The 16,583-nt window shown below is 43.0% G+C and overlaps 1 protein-coding gene and 1 non-coding gene across 7 annotated transcripts in view; both read left to right on the forward strand.

The window, feature by feature from the left end:
* LOC118394889 (far upstream element-binding protein 3-like) overlaps positions 1–16,583 on the forward strand; it is an 89,689-nt gene that overhangs the window by 5,708 nt on the left and 67,398 nt on the right. For 5 of the 6 annotated variants that reach the window (XM_052463993.1, XM_052463991.1, XM_035788506.1 and 2 more), the window contains exons 3-7: positions 6,614–6,647; positions 7,783–7,832; positions 9,617–9,688; positions 9,966–10,023; positions 10,439–10,601. In XM_052463993.1, coding sequence (XP_052319953.1) covers positions 6,614–6,647; positions 7,783–7,832; positions 9,617–9,688; positions 9,966–10,023; positions 10,439–10,601 — 377 coding nt within the window. The remainder of the gene's footprint in view (positions 1–6,613; positions 6,648–7,782; positions 7,833–9,616; positions 9,689–9,965; positions 10,024–10,438; positions 10,602–16,583) is intronic. The other variant, XM_052463992.1, reaches the window with a different exon arrangement.
* On the forward strand, positions 4,811–4,882 carry trnaa-ugc (transfer RNA alanine (anticodon UGC)). Its single transcript has one exon. It is a non-coding gene; the product is annotated as a tRNA-Ala (tRNA).

The following is a 16,583-nucleotide window of genomic DNA, read 5'->3' on the forward strand; positions in this document are numbered from 1 at the left end:
TTCAAAATTTTGGATCAGAAATGTTCATGTCCAAGTGTTAAGGTTTACCTCAGTTTAAAATGTTTTTATTCTACTTAGAATTGTTTTTAGTTCTGTTTCAACTTACAGTGCTAGTTAAAGGTTTGGACACACCTTCTCATTCCAGGGTTTTTCTTTATTTTTTACTATTTTCTACATTGCAGATTAATAGTGAAACCATCAAAACTATGAAATAACTTATATGGAATCATATAGTAACCAATAAAGTGTTGTACAAATCAAAATATATTTGAGATTCTTCAAAGTAGCCACCCTTTGCCTTGATGACAGCTTTGCACACTTGGAATTCTCTCATCCAGATTCATGAGGTATTCACCTGGAATGCATTTCAATTAACAGGTGTGCCTTGTTAAGTTAGTTTGTGGAATTTATTTCCTTAATGCGTTTGAGCCAGTCAGTTGTGTTGTGACAAGGTAGGGCTGGTATACAGACGATAGGGCTGTCTAGTAAAAGACCAAGTTATATTATGAGAAGAACAGCTCAAATAAGCAAAGAGAAACGACGGTCCATCATTACTTGAAGACATGAAGGTCAGTCAAGAACTTTCAAGAACTTCTAAAGTTTCTCAAATGCAGACGCAAAAACCTTCAAGTCCTATGATGAAACTTGCTCTCATGATGACTTCCACATGAAAAGAAGACCCAGACTTACCTCTGCTGCAGAGGATAAGTTAGAGTTACCAGCCTCAGAAATTTCAGCTCAAATAAATGCTTCACAGAGTTCAAGTAAGAGACATATCTCAACACCAACTGTTCAGAGGAGACTGTGTGAATCAGGCCTTCATGCTCGAATTGCTGCAAAGAAACAACTACTAAGGGACACCAATAAGGAGAATAGACTTGCTTGGGCCAAGAAACACAAGCAATGGACATTAGACCGGTGGAAATCAGTCCGTTGGTCTGATGAGTCTAAATTTGAGATTTCTGGTTCCAATCGCCATGTCTTTGTGAGATGCAGAGTAGGTGAACTAATGATCTCCGCATTTGTGGTTCCCACCGGGAAGCATGGAGGAGGAGGTGTGGGGGTGCTTTGCTGGTGACACTGTCTGTGATTTATTTAGAATTCAAGGCACACCAGCATGGCTACCACAGCATCCTGTAGCGATACGCCATCCCATCTGGTTTGCACTTAGTGGGACTATCATTGTTTTTCAACAGGACAATGACCCAAAACACACCTCCAGGCTGTGTAAGGGCTATTTGACCAAGAAGGAGAGTGATGGAGTGCTGCATCAGATGACCTGGCCTCCTCAATCCCCCGACCTCAACCCAATTGAGATGGTTTGGGATTAGTTAGACCGCAGAGTGAAGGAAAAGCTGCCAACAAGTGCTCAGCATATGTGTGAACTACTTCAAGGCTGTTGGAAAAGCATTCCTCATGAACCTGGTTGTGTGTGCAAAGCTGTCAAGGCAAAGGGTAGATACTTTGAATTATCTGAAATATGGAGTCATGTCCATAAATATTTGGGCATTGACCAAATTTTTCTTTTGGCTGTCTACCACAGCATACTGGAGTTGAAATTAAATGATTAATAATTTGTTGGTTTTTACATCCAAATCGGGTGGACGGTGTAGGAATTACAGGACTTTTTACATGTGGTCCCCCCTTTCTAAGGGACCAAAAGTAATTGGACAATTGGCCGCTCAGCTGTTCCATGTCCAGGTGTGTTTTATCCCCTCATTAGGCAATTTACAAGTAAGCAGATAAAATGTCTAGAGTTGATTTCAAGTGTGGCATTTGGAATCTGTTGCATTTAACCCTCAATATGAAGTCCAAAAAGCTGCCATTGAAATGAACCGTCATCAGGCTGACAACTCAAAACAAACCCACGAGAAAGAAAAAACATTAGGTGTGACCAAATCATAAGGTTTTATTTCTTTCTTCACATTCCCAGTGGGTCAGAAGTTTACATACACTCAATTAGTATTTGGTAGCATTGCCTTTAAAATGTTTAACTTGGGTCAAATGTTTTGGGTAGCCTTCCACATGCTTCCCACAATAAGTTGGGTGTATTTCGGCCCATTCCTCCTGACAGGCTTCAGGTTTGTAGGCCTCTTTGCTCGCAAAAGCCTTTTCAGTTCTGCCCAAAAACTTTCAATGGGATTGATGTCAGAGCTTTGTGATGGCCACATACCTTGACATTGTTGTCCTTAAGCCATTTTGCCACAACTTTGGAAGTATGCTCGAGGTCATTGTCCATTTGGAAGATCTGGAAGACCAGCTTTAACTTCCTGACTGATGTTTTGAGATGTTGCTTCAATATATCCACCTAATTTTCCTGCCTCATGACGCCATCTATTTTGTGAAGTGCACCAGTCCCTCCTTCAGCAAAGCACACCCACAACATGATGCTGCCACCCTCGTGCTTCACGGTTGGGATGGTGTTCTTCAGCTTGCAATCCTCCCACTTTTTCCTCCAAATATAACGGTAGTCATTATGGTCAAACACTTCTATTTTTGTTTCATCAGACCAGAAGACATTTCTCCAAAAAGTATGATCTTTTTCCCCATGTGCAGTTGCAAACCGTAGTCTTGGCTTTTTTTATGGTGGTTTTGGAGCAGTGGCTTCTTCCTTCCCTAATAACCTCTTGGAACCACCATTCCTGAATCCGGGATAATTGTCATCAACTATGCTAAATAGCATAGCGCAACGGTCAAATAATCTTACCAGAAATGATTCATATTCATGAAATATAGCGAAACACAGCTTAGCCTTTTGTTAATCACCCTGTCGTCTCAGATTTTGAAATTATGCTTTACAGCGAAAACAATACAAGCGTTTGTGGAAGTTTATCGATATACTAGAAAAACATTATGTACACCTAGCGGCAGGTAACTTGGTCACGAAGATCAGAAAAGCAATCGTTTACCTTTGATGATCCTCGGATGTTTTCACTCACGAGACTCAAATTTAGACAGCAAATTTTCCTTTTGTTCGATAAATATATTTTTTATATCCAAATACCTCCGTTAGTTTGATGCGTTATGCCCAGGAATCCACCGGAAATAGCGGTCACGACAACATAGACAAAAATTCAAAATTATATCCATAATATCGACAGAAACATGGCAAACGTTTTTTATAATCAATCCTCAAGGTGTTTTTCAAATATCTATTTGATAATACACTGCTCAAAAAAATAAAGGGAACACTAAAATAACACACCCTAGATCTGAATGAATGAAATATTCTTATTAAATACTTTTTTCTTTACATAGTTGAATGTGCTGACAACAAAATCACACAAAAATTATCAATGGAAATCAAATGTATCAGCCCATGGAGGTCTGGATTTGGAGTCACACTCAAAATTAAAGTGGAAAACCACACTACAGGCTGATCCAACTTTGATGTAATGTCCTTATAACAAGTCCAAATGCGGCTCAGTAGTGTGTGTAGCCTCCACGTGCCTGTATGACCCTCCCTACAACGCCTGGGCATGCTCCTGATGAGGTGGCGGATGGTCTCCTGAGGGATCTCCTTCCAGACCTGGACTAAAGCATCCGCCAACTCCTGGACACTCTGGTGCAACAATTGGATCAATTGCTCAATTGGATTCAGGTCTGGCGAACGGGCGGGCCAGTCCATAGCATCAATGCCTTCCTCTTGCAGGAACTGCTGACACACTCCAGCCACATGAGGTCTAGCATTGTCTTGCATTAGGAGGAACCCAGGGCCAACCGCACCAGTATATGGTCTCACAAGGGGTCTGAGGATCTCATCTCGGTACCTAATAGCAGTCAAGCTACCTCTGGCGAGCACATGGAGGGCTGTGCGGCCCCCCAAAGAAATGCCACCCCACACCATGACTGACCCACCGCCAAACCGGTCATGCTGGAGGATGTTGCAGGCAGCAGAACGTTCTCCACGGCGTCTCCAGACTCTGTCACATGTGCTCAGTGTGAACCTGCTTTCATCTGTGAAGAGCACAGGTCGCCAGTGGCGAATTTGCCAATCTTGGTGTTCTCTGGCAAATGCCAAACGTACTGCACGGTGTTAGGCTGTAAGCACAACCCCCACCTGTGGACGTCGGGCCCTCATACCACCCTCATGGAGTCTGTTTCTGACTGTTTGAGCAGACACATGCACATTTGTGGCCTGCTGGAGGTCATTTTACAGGGCCCTGGCAGTGCTCCTCCTGCTCCTCCTTGCACAAAGGCAGAGGTAGCGGTCCTGCCTGCTGCTGGGTTGTTGCCCTCCTACGGCCTCCTCCATGTCTCCTGGTGTACTGGCCTGTCTCCTGGTAGCGCCTCCATGCTCTGGACACTACGCTGACAGACACAGCAAACCTTCTTGCCACAGCTCGCATTGATGTGTCATCCTGGATGAGCTGCACTACCTGAGCCACTTGTGTGGGTTGTAGACTCCGTCTCATGCTACCACTAGAGTGAAAGCACCGCCAGCATTCAAAAGTGACCAAAACATCAGCCAGGAAGCATAGGAACTGAGAAGTGGTCTGTGGTCACCACCTACAGAACCACTCCTTTATTGGGGGTGTCTTGCTAATTGCCTATAATTTCCACCTGTTGTCTATTCCATTTGCACAACCGCATGTGAAATGTATTGTCAATCAGTGTTGCTTCCTAAGTGGACAGTTTGATTTCACAGAAGTGTGATTGACTTGGAGTTACATTGTGTTTAAGTGTTCCCTTTATTTTTTTGAGCAGTGTACATTTGATTGTCAACTAGCTAAGGGCGCGTTCATAAATTGCCTCCACTGTGTTAGTGTGCTCTGGGTTGTTCGTAAATTCAGAGTTAGATGTTACTGTAGTCCGGTGTAGCTCAGTTGGTAGAGCATGGCACTTGCAACGCCACGGTTGTGGGTTCGATTCCCACGGGGCACTAGTATAAAAATGTATGCACTCACTACTACTGTAAGTCGCTCTGGATAAGAGTGTCTGCTAAATGACGTAAATGTAAATTATATTATTAGAGATTCACAGCGATGCTTTGCCTGGCTACCCAGACTCAGATTAATGTGTCCATTGAATAAACCACTTCGCTCCACATTGGCCTATCAACTTTTTAAAATGGTTTTATTTAACCCTTATTTAACTAGGCAAGTCAGTTAAGAACTAAATCTTATTTATAATGACGGCCTATCCTGGCTAAATCCCCACTTAAATCTTTGTATCCGTCGCCCCATTTGACCTAGAGACTTGGACCTTTTTACGTAGGTGTTTTTCCTCATGGGGAATACATTTGCCTCACTGGCCCATAAGGTCCTTTAGAATAGAGGAAAATCTATTTTAAAAATGTTACACCAAATTCAATATGTAGGCCCATGGTAAAAGGCAAATCAGATTAATGTGTCCGTTTTAATAAACCACTTTTTAAATTCACTTTAAATTCAATAAACCACTTTAAATTCACTTCACTCTGGCCTATCAACTTTTTAAAGTTTTATTTAACTAGGAAAGTCAGTTAAGAACAAATTCTTATTTACGTTGACGGCACTGCCCTATGGTACTCCCAATCCCGTCTGCTTGTGATACAGCATTGAGATGCAGTGCCTTAGACCGCAGTTCCACTTGGGAAACTGGTATATAAACTCAATACATTAAGTGAACACGTTAAGGGATACTTTGGGATTTTGGCAATGAGGCCCTTTATCTGCTTCCCCGCAGTCAGATTAACTCATGGATACTATTTGCAAACTAGCATAACTCTCTAATTAGCGTTGGCTTGCGAAACTACCTCTTACCTTCCTTTATACTGGACACAGAGAGACATACAAACACGAGTTCATCTGACTGGGGAAGTAGGTAAAGGGCCTCGTTGCCAAAATCCCAAAGTATCCCTTTAAGAATGATTACCTGCTGCATTCAAAGATAATCAACCTACAGCACTAGACTAAACTTTACTGATTGCTTTATAAGGAAGATAGTTCCCACATGATAGTGCTTGCTTTGTTATCCATCTGATCTTGTCCTCATCCTGTGAACCCTGTTCATTGCTGCTTGCAATTTTATTCTTGGATTCATTCAACTAATGGGCATTTCAATTAGACTTAAGACTCTTTTTTTATTTTTAACTTTGGCTAAATGTCATCATAAAAAGAAGTGGTGTAGTGTATCCTTTACTCATCTGGGCTGATACGCTGCATTGCGGATGGGCCCTCTCGGCTTCTCCGTCAGTTGTTTTCGGCCTGTTGTAGCCTATTATTGTCTCTGGTTTGTTAATGTTGAAGGAATAGCTGGACTCGGTGCCGTCCCAAGCTTCTTCCCCTAGCTTTGGGTTCTGGCCAGAGGGAGGCATGTCTAATATGCTATTAACTGGGAGGGGGTTAGCTTAGCTAGCATACTCAACTTTATACCTGTCATAGGCTCATCTCCTAGTGGGGTGGTGTATTGCACACACACTTTACTTTGCCATCCAGCTGTGTGTCTGATATTAAAACAAATATTGACAGATCCATCTCATAATTTTCACCCTCTGCCCAGGCGCATAACTCTTTGGGCTCTTTGGCACAGGTGCAGGATGCAGTTAATCTTTCTAATCTTTTTCCCTCTCCACTGCATCTCCATCTGGCTCTGGTCCCATCCCTGGTTGGCTCTTGTCTTTCCCTCACAGTAGGTAACCAGCTGGGAGCCATGGTACATCAAAGGTAAGCCTGTAGCCAGCACCAATTTACTCGCTGTATTGACAGACTAAATAGGTATTGATTGAGAAATCTGTGCGATGATTCCCCCTCCTCCACGTCATTTTAGCTTACTGTCCAACCCAAAGACATAACTTTGGATCCCCAGTGGGATAGCACTGAAGTACTGAGACCAGATAATGATTGGTGCTCAGCATCACTGTTTTGTTAGACTTTACTATATTTTCAAAGTATTATAGATACTGAACAAAAATATAAACGCAACATTTAACAATTTCAAATATTTTACAGTTCATATAAAGAAATCTGTCAATTGAAATAAATTAATTCGGCCCTAATCTATGGATTTTGCATGACTGGGAATACAGATATGCATCTGTTAGTCACAGATACCTTAAAAAGAAATGGGCCTCACAATGGGCCTCAAGATCTCGTCACGGTATTTCTGTGTATTCAAATTGCCATCAATAAAATGCAATTGTGTTCGTTGTCCGGAGCTTATGCCTGCCCATGCCATAACACCACCACCACCATGGGGCACTCTGTTCACATCGTTGACATCAGCAAACCGCTCGCCCACATGACGCCATACTGACGCCAGTCTGTGGTTGATGCCGGTTGGATGCAGTGCCAAATTCTATAAAACGATGTTGAAGGCGGCTTATGGTAGAGAAATTAACATTTAATTATCTGGCAACAACTCTGGAGGACATTCCTTCAGTCAGCATGCCAATTGCACGCTCCCTCAACATGACATCTGTGGCATTGTGTTGTGACAACTGCACATTTGAGCCTTTTATTGTCCCCAGCACAAGTTGCACCTGTGTAATGACCGTGATGTTTAATCAGAATCTAGATATGCCACACCTGTCAGGTGGATGGATTATCTTGGCAAAGGAGAAATGTTAACTAACAGGGAGGTAAGCAAATTTGTGCACATTTTTGAGAAATTAGTTTTTTTGTGCGTATGGAACATTAAAGGCATTTTTTATTTAATGAAACATGGGACCAGCACTTAAGATGTTGCATTTATATTTTTGTTCAGTGTAGTTCACATTGTTGAATGGAGTGATGGAATGTAATCATCTGCTGGCCTTTCTATTTGATATATTTTGTCTCTTTTCACCCTTTTGTCATTTAGGGCTGTCATGACAGAAGACTTTAAAGTGCCTGATAGAATGGTTGGATTCAGTAAGTACATGTTATGGGAGGTGTGCTCTGTGGTTTGGGATGGTTTTGTCTTTGTATGCTTTGTTTTGAATTATGTTAAGGATGTATTCATTAGTGTTGTCCCTGACGAAATACAATGTCAGACCGAGAGTCGTCGTCTTTTGACCAATCGATTGGTGGAAATGTTCAAATGTGTAGACACACTGCGTGCCTGTGTTGTAATAAAATCAACTATATGTACTGAGTTTGTTGTTATGCTTTAAGCACACTGTTTGATTAATTTAGGAGGACACGCAAATTATTTGAGGGAGCCTGAGAGCCTAACCAAAAGAAAGAAAATCTAAAATTAACATTGTATTTTCAGCTGTTTGAAGCTGGTGTACAAAACCTAAAGTAAAAGATGCAAAAACTAAACTTAAGACCTGGAAACATAGAAATAGCCCACATAAAACAGATCTACTGTTTCTTAGACTTGCTTGCAATGAGAATGACAGATAACACATATTTCTATATGAATTTGGTCATGCCACCCAAAAAGTTACATATTGCAGCTTTTATTCAATCAGAAATACTATTAGACATCCCCAAATGGGCACATTTATAGACCTACATTTGCACACAGGTCACAGGTTCGGTAGCTCGGCCTACTTCTAAATGCGTAATCAGGTGCGCGTCCTTACTCAACATTGACAGGAGCGCTCAAAACAAAAGACAAAGAATAACTTGACAACTCGTAAATGGAATGAAATAAACCTAAACTTCTTTCTCACAAGAGTAGCATAGGTTGTGATCTATGCAAACAAGGTGTCTACTCTGAAAATCAGAACGGTAAACAACTGTAACAATATATTGAATGCATTAACAGAAATGACCCCAACCAAATAACAAAGTAGTTAAGAAATTATGGGGATTAACGGTAAATGTAGGCTACTACTGGTGATATGTAATGAGGAATTGATGCACTAACGCTCAAAGGCTAACATTTGTCACAATGAATGTGAATGAAATGGCAGGAGAGAGCTCATTCTGGAGAGAGATGTGGCTTATGCATCTTAGCCACACCCCTTCTTGGACTGTGTCATCTCCCCGCGGCCTCCTCAATGGATTAGTCCACTAAGCCAGGCGCAAATCAGACTGGTGTCATGTGCCATGAAAGAAACCAATCATCTTAGCCACACCCCTTCTTGGACTGTGTCATCTCCCCGCGGCCTCCTCAATGGATTAGTCCACTAAGCCAGGCGCAAATCAGACTGGTGTCATGTGCCATGAAAGAAACCAATCATCTTAGCCACACCCCTTCTTGGACTGTGTCATCTCCCTGCGGCCTCCTCAATGGATTAGTCCACTAAGCCAGGCTCAAATCAGACTGGTGTCATGTGCCATGAAAGAAACCAATCATCTTAGCCACACCCCTTCTTGGGCTGTGTCATCTCCCCGCGGCCTCCTCAATGGATTAGTCCACTAAGCCAGGCGCAAATCAGACTGGTGTCATGTGCCATGAAAGAAACCAATCATCTTAGCCACACCCCTTCTTGGACTGTGTCATCTCCCCGTGGCCTCCTCAATGGATTAGTCCACTAAGCCAGGCTCAAATCAGACTGGTGTCATGTGCCATGAAAGAAACCAATCTATTTGCGACTGCTCGACAAATCAAATACTGTTAAACCATCAGCCTATCGACCAAACAATCAACCAGTCGACTTTAACAGGGTCAGCCCTAGTATTTATTTTGTCCGACACATTACCTGAACTATTTTCTCCTCTCCCATCCCACTTTTATTTTCCTCTCCTCCCATTTATTTTAGTCATAGGCAGAGGAGGAGAACAAATTACAAGAATCCAGCTGGAGTCCGGGTGTAAGATTCAAATTGCGTCTGGTAAGCAGCCATCAATATGTCCCATAATGTCTGACTACACACACTTCCAACCTTCATATGATATAATAACCAATGTCAGAGTGCTTTTAGTTGAATATCTCAGCAACATATAGTATGAGTGTTGTCAGCTAGCTTGATGCGCTGTCAGTAATGCAAAATGGATTATCATGACTGTTTTTGCTCAATACTGAAAGGGCTCTATCTTGGAAACTTGACTCCTTTAACTGTATGCTGTTCTATACATGATTCTGACTGTAATGTCTGTTTGTCATGGTAGAGAGTGGAGGTATGATGGACAGAGCCTGCTCCCTCACTGGAACCCCTGAGAGCATTGAGTGAGTTTCTATATTGACGGTTGAACATGTTAAATTCTATAAACTCAGTAAAGAACCGTTGACATCCTTTGTCATTTTGAAAATAACTATGTTTCCGTCTTGAGTGTACCCTATTGCATTTAATGGTCCCAATTTATGTGGGAAGTCCCCTTATTTACGGTCTATAGATGCTCACAGTATCAACTGTAACCCTGTTGGAATTAAGTAAAAATATATATATTTAACGGTCACTCCACAATACTACAATTTTGACAATGCATAATACATTTTTAGAGACCACATTGTGGACCACTCAGATAAATTCTTGAGACACTGTAGGACAGTCGTTGTAGGAAATCAGTACAATATTTAATTGGTTTCGGTGATAATACATTCCGTCATCTATAATTCATTGATACCATTTGCACTCCACCAGGCAGGCCAAGAGAATGCTTGGTCAGATAGTGGAACGCTGTCGGAACGGCCCAGGGTTCCACAGCGAGGCTGAGAGCAACAGCTCAGTCCAAGAGATGCTCATCCCAGCCAGCAAAGTGGGCCTGGTCATTGGAAGGGGAGGGGACACCATTAAGCAACTGCAGGTATGTCTTCCAAGAGATTTTTTTTTACAATTGATTAGGATCTCTGTGGCTTTACTCCCTCTAGCCTGGCTATTCCCAAACTGGGGTACGCAATGCCATCGGGGGTACGCCAAATACAAAATGCGGTCACATTTTCTAACAGATCATTTAGATTTTCCAACGGGGCTAAACATTTGGGTGAGGTTTTTTTGTCCCCTGAGTAGCCTTGTTTCACTGCCAGAAATCATATTCAACTATCAAGTATTCAGCAAAATAAATATTCAGTAACAAACACAGGTAGCCTGGTCAAATAATAAACATCCAATCACATGACCCATTACTCTCTTGTGGGAATTCCACTGTATGTAGCCAAACGTAGCTGCTGCTCATTCAGGCCCACGTCCATAGAGACATATACCAGCTCCACTGGTAGTACTGCTACTACCAATAGTACTACACCTGCACTGTTTCACGATGCATCAGTGACATGGAAGGAGGTGTTTTGAAACAATTACTGCTTTGCATACAAGCCAGTGAATTATATGCCTTACAGCTGGATGAGTCAACAGACGTGGGCCTGGCACAGCTCCTGGTATATGTCCGTTATGTTTATGGGGGGTCAATTAAGGAAGACATCCTCTTCTGCATGTCACTGGAAATCAGGACAACAGGAGACTATATTTTTAAAGTACTGAACAGCTTTGTGACATCGAATGGACTTTGGTGGTCAAGATATGTTGGTAACTACTGATGGCGCAAAAGCCATGACAGGGAGACATAGTGGAGTCGTAATGCGCGTTCAAGCAGTTGCTCCCGACACCACTTGGGTACACTGCAGCATCCACCTAGAGGCTCTTGCTGCCGAGGGAATGCCTGACAGCTTGGAAGACATTTTGGACACAACAGTGAAAATCGTTTTTTTTTTTAAAGCAAGGCCCCTGAACTCTCCTCTATTTTCTGCATTATGAAATAATATGGGCAGCGACCAGGTAATGCTTTTACAACATACCAAAGTGCGCTGGGTATCAAGGGACAAAGTTTTGACACATTTGAAAAAATTGAAAGACGAGCTTAGTTTTCTTTACTGACCATAATTTTCACTTGTCTGACCGCTTGCACGATGACAAGTTTCTCACATGTCTGGCCTATCCGGGCAATGTTTTTTCTTGCCTGAATAATCTGAATTTAGGATTACAGGGACTCTGCAAGTATATTCAAAATGCAGAATAAAATTGAGGCTATGAATAAAAGGTTGGAGCTCTTCTCTGTCTGCATTGACGAGGATACAGGTCTTTCCACAATCGTAGGATTTTTTATGTGCAAGTGAATTCAAGCTTACGGACAATGTTGAATGTGATATAGCGAAGCACTTGAGTGAGCTGGGTACGCAGGTACTTTCCCAAAACGAATGACACAAACAACTGGATTTGTTTTCCCTTTCATGTCCTGCCTCCAGTCCACCGATATCATTGCAACAAGCGCTTCTATGAAAATTGAATTTAATCAGAGGCCTCTGACAGATTTCTGGATAGGGCTGTCTAAGAGTATCCTGCCTTTGCAAATCTCACCACTTACCTATGTGAGAGTTGATTCTCGGTCCTCACCAGCATGAAAAATAAATAATCAAATCACATTTTATTAGTCACATGCGCCGAATACAACAGGTGTACAGTCATGGCCAAAAGTTTTGAGAATTCCACAAATATTAATTTTCACAAAGTCTGCTGCCTCAGTTTGTATGATGGCAATTTGCATATACTCCAGAATGTGATGAAGAGTGATCAGGTGAAATGCAATTATATCTTTGCCATGAAAATGAACTGAATCCCCAAAATACTTTTCCACTGCATTTCAGCCCTGCCACAAAAGGACGAGCTGACATCATGTCAGTGATTCTCTCGTTAACACAGGTGTGAGTGTTGACGAGGACAAGGCTGGAGATCACTCTGTCGTGCTGGTTGAGTTCGAATAACAGACTGGAAGCTTCAAAAGGAGGGTGGCGCTTGGAATCGTTGTTCTTGCTCTGTCAACAATGGTTACCTGCAAGGGAACACATGCCGTCATCATTGCTTTGCACAAAAAGGGCTTCACAGGATATTGCTGCCAGTTAGATTGCACCTAAATTGACCATTTATCGAATCATCACGATCTTCAAGGAGAGCGGTTCAATTGTTGTGAAGAAGGCTTCAGGGTGCCCAAGAAAGTCCAGCAAGTGCCAGGACCTTCTCCTAAAGTTGATTCAGCTGCGGGATCGGGGCACCACCAGTACAGAGCTTGCTCAGGAATGGCAGCAGGCAGGTGTCAGTGCATCTGCACGCACAGTGAGGCGAAGACTTTTGGAGGATGGCCTGGTGTTAAGAATGGCAGCCACTTCTCTCCAGGAAAAACATCAGGGACAGACTGATATTCTGCAAAAGGTACAGGGATTGGACTGCTGAGGACTGGGGTAAAGTCATTTTCTCTGATGAATCACCTTTCTGATTGTTTGGGGCATCTGGGGAAAAAAGCTTGTCCGGAGAAGACAAGGTGAGCGCTACCATCAGTCCTATGTCATGTCAAAAGTAAAGCATCCTGAGACCATTCATGTGTGGGGTTGCTTCTCAGCCAAGGGAGTGGGCTCACTCACAAGTTTGCCTAAGAACACAGCCATGAATAAATCAAATCATATCAAATGTATTTATATAGCCCTTCGTACATCAGCTTATATCTCAAAGTGCTGTACAGAAACCCAGCCTAAAACCCCAAACTGCAAGCAATGCAGGTGTAGAAGCACGGTGGCTAGGAAAAACTCCCTAGAAAGGCCAGAATCTAGGAAGAAACCTAGAGAGGAACCAGGCTGAGGGGTGGCCAGTCCTCTTCTGGCTGTGCTGGGTGGAGATTATAACAGAACATGGCCAAGATGTTCAAATGTTCATAAATGACCAGCATGGTCAAATAATAATAATCACAGGCAGAACAGTTGAAGCTGGAGCAGCAGCACGGCCAGGTGGACTGGGGACAGCAAGGCGTCATCATGTCAGGTAGTCCTGAGGCATGGCCCTAGGGCTCAGGTCCTCCGAGAGAGAGAAAGAAAGAGAGAATTGAAGAGAGCATACTTAAATTCACACAGGACACCGGATAGGACAGGAGAAGTACTCCAGATATAACAAACTGACCCTAGCCCCCGACACAAACTACTGCAGCATAAATACTGGTGGCTAAGACAGGAGGGGTCAGGAGACACTGTGGCCCCATCCGAGGACACCCCCGGACAGGGCCAAACAGGAAGGATATAACCCCACCCACTTTGCCAAAGCACAGCCCCCACAGCACTAGAGGGATATCTTCAACCACCAACTTATCATCCTGAGACAAGGCTGAGTATAGCCCACAAAGATCCCTGCCACGGCACAACCCAAGGGGGGCGCCAACCCAGACAGAGAGATCACATCAGTGACTCAACCCACTCAAGTGACGCACCCCACCCAGGGACGGTATGAAAGAGCCAGTGACTCAGCCCCTGTAATAGGGTTAGAGGCAGAGAATCCCAGTGGAAAGAGGGGAACCGGCCAGGCAGAGACAGCAAGGGCAGTTCGTTGCTCCAGAGCCTTTCCGTTCACTTTCACACTCCTGGGCCAGACTACACTCAATCATATGACCCACTGAAGAGATTAGTCTTCAGTAAAGACTTAAAGGTTGAGACCCAGTCTGCGTCTCTCACATGGGTAGGCAGACCATTCCATAAAAATTGAGCTCTATAGGAGAAAGCCCTGTCTCCAGTTGTTTGCTTAGAAATTTCTAGGGACAATTAGGAGGCCTGTGTCTTGTGACCGTAGCGTACGTGTAGGTATGTACGGCAGGACCAAATCAGAGAGATAGGTAGGAGCAAACCCATGTAATGCTTTGTAGGTTAGCAGTAAAACCTTGAAATCTGCCCTTGCCTTGACAGGAAGCCAGTGTAGGGAGGCTAGCACTGGAGTAATATGATCAATTATTTGGTTCTAGTCAGGATTCTAGCAGCCGTATTTAGCACCAACTGAAGTTTATTTATTACTTTATCCGGGTAGCTGGAAAGTAGAGCATTGCAGTAGTCTAACCTAGAAGTGACAAAAGCATGGATTAATTTTTCTGCATTTTTGGACAGAAAGTTTCTGATTTTTGCAATGTTACGTAGATGGAAAAAAATGGTCCTTAAAACAGTATTGATATGTTCTTCAAAAGAGAGATCAAGTTCCAGAGTAACGCCGAGGTCCTTCACAGTTTTATTTGAGCCGACTGTACAACCATTAAGATTGATTGTCAGATTCAACAGAAGATCTCTTTGTTTCTTGGGACCTAGAACAAGCATCTCTGTTTTGTCTGAGTTTAAAAGTAGAATGTTTGCAGCCATCCACTTCCTTATGTCTGAAACACATGTTTCTAGCGAGGGCAATTTTGGGGCTTCACCATGTTTCATTGAAATGTACAGCTGTGTGTCATCCGCATAGCAGTGAAAGTTAACATTATGTTTTTGAATGACATCCCCAAGAGGTAAAATATATAGTGAAAACAATAGTGGTCCTAAAACTGAACCTTGAGGAACACCGAAATTTACAGTTGATTTGTCAGAGGACAAACCATTCAGAGACAAACTGATATATTTCCAACAGATAAGATCTAAACCAGGCCAGAACTTGTCCGTGTAGACCAATTTGGGTTTCCAATCTCTCCAAAAGAATGTGGTGATCAATGGTATCAAAAGCAGCAGTAAGGTCTAGGAGCATGAGGACAGATGCAGAGCCTCGGTCTGATGCCATTAAAAGGTAATTTACCACCTTCACAAGTGCAGTCTCAGTGCTATGATGGGGTCTAAAACCAGACTGAAGCATTTCGTATACATTGTTTGTCTTCAGGAAGGCAGTGAGTTGCTGCACAACAGCCTTTTCAAAAAATGTTGAGAATGGTACCAACACATCCTCCGAGAGCATCTTCTCCCAACCATCCAGGAACAGTTTGGTGACTAACAATGCCATAAGGCAAAAGTGATAACTAAGTGGCTCGGGGAACAAAACATCAATATTTTGGGTCCATGGCCAGGAAACTCCCCAGACCTATTGAGAACTTGTGGTCAATCCTCAAGAGGCTTGTGGACAAACAAAAAAAAACAAATACTGACAAACTCTAAGCATTGATGATGCAAGAATGGGCTGCCATCAGTCATGATGTGGCCCAGAAGTTAAATGACAGCATGCCATGGTGGATTGCAGAGGTCTTGAAAAAGAAGGGTCAACACTGCAAATATTGACTCTGAATCAATCAAGACATTGACACTTATGCTTGTAATTATGCTTCAGTATTCCATAGTACCATTTGGCAATATCTAAAGACACTGAAGCAGCAAACTTTGTGGAAATTAATATTTGTGTCATTCTCAAAACTTTTGGGCACGACTGTAGACCTTACAGTGAAATGCTAACTTACGAGCCCCTAACCAACAATGCATTTTCAAAAAATACAGATACAAATAAGAGATAAAAACAACAAACAAGTAATTAAGGAGCAGCGGTGAAATATCAACAGCGAGACAATACAGGGGGGGGGGGGTACCGATACAGAGTCAATGCACCTGGTTATTCAAGGTAGTATGTACATCCTAGGTAGAGTTATTAGTGACTATGCACAGATGACAACAAAGAGTAGCAGTGGTGTGAAGGGTGGTTGAGGGAGGCACTGCACATTGTTTGTTAGCCATTTGACACATATGTTCAGGAGTCGTATGGCTTGGGGGTAGAAGCTGTTTAGAAGCCTCTTGGACCTAGACTTGGCGCTCCGGTACCACTTGCTGTGCGGTAGCAGAGAGATCAGTCTATGACTAGGTTGGCTGGAGTCTTTGACAGTTTTATGGGCCTTCCTCTGACACTGCCTGGTATGGAGGTCCTGGATGGCAGGAAGCTTGGCCCCAGTGATGTACTGGGCCGTTCGCACTACCCTCTGTAGTGCCTTGCGGTCAGAGGCCAGGGCAGTTGCCATACCAGGCAGTGATGC

The sequence above is a fragment of the Oncorhynchus keta genome, chromosome 15 (genome assembly GCF_023373465.1).
Source record: "Oncorhynchus keta strain PuntledgeMale-10-30-2019 chromosome 15, Oket_V2, whole genome shotgun sequence".
NCBI lineage: Eukaryota > Metazoa > Chordata > Actinopteri > Salmoniformes > Salmonidae > Oncorhynchus > Oncorhynchus keta.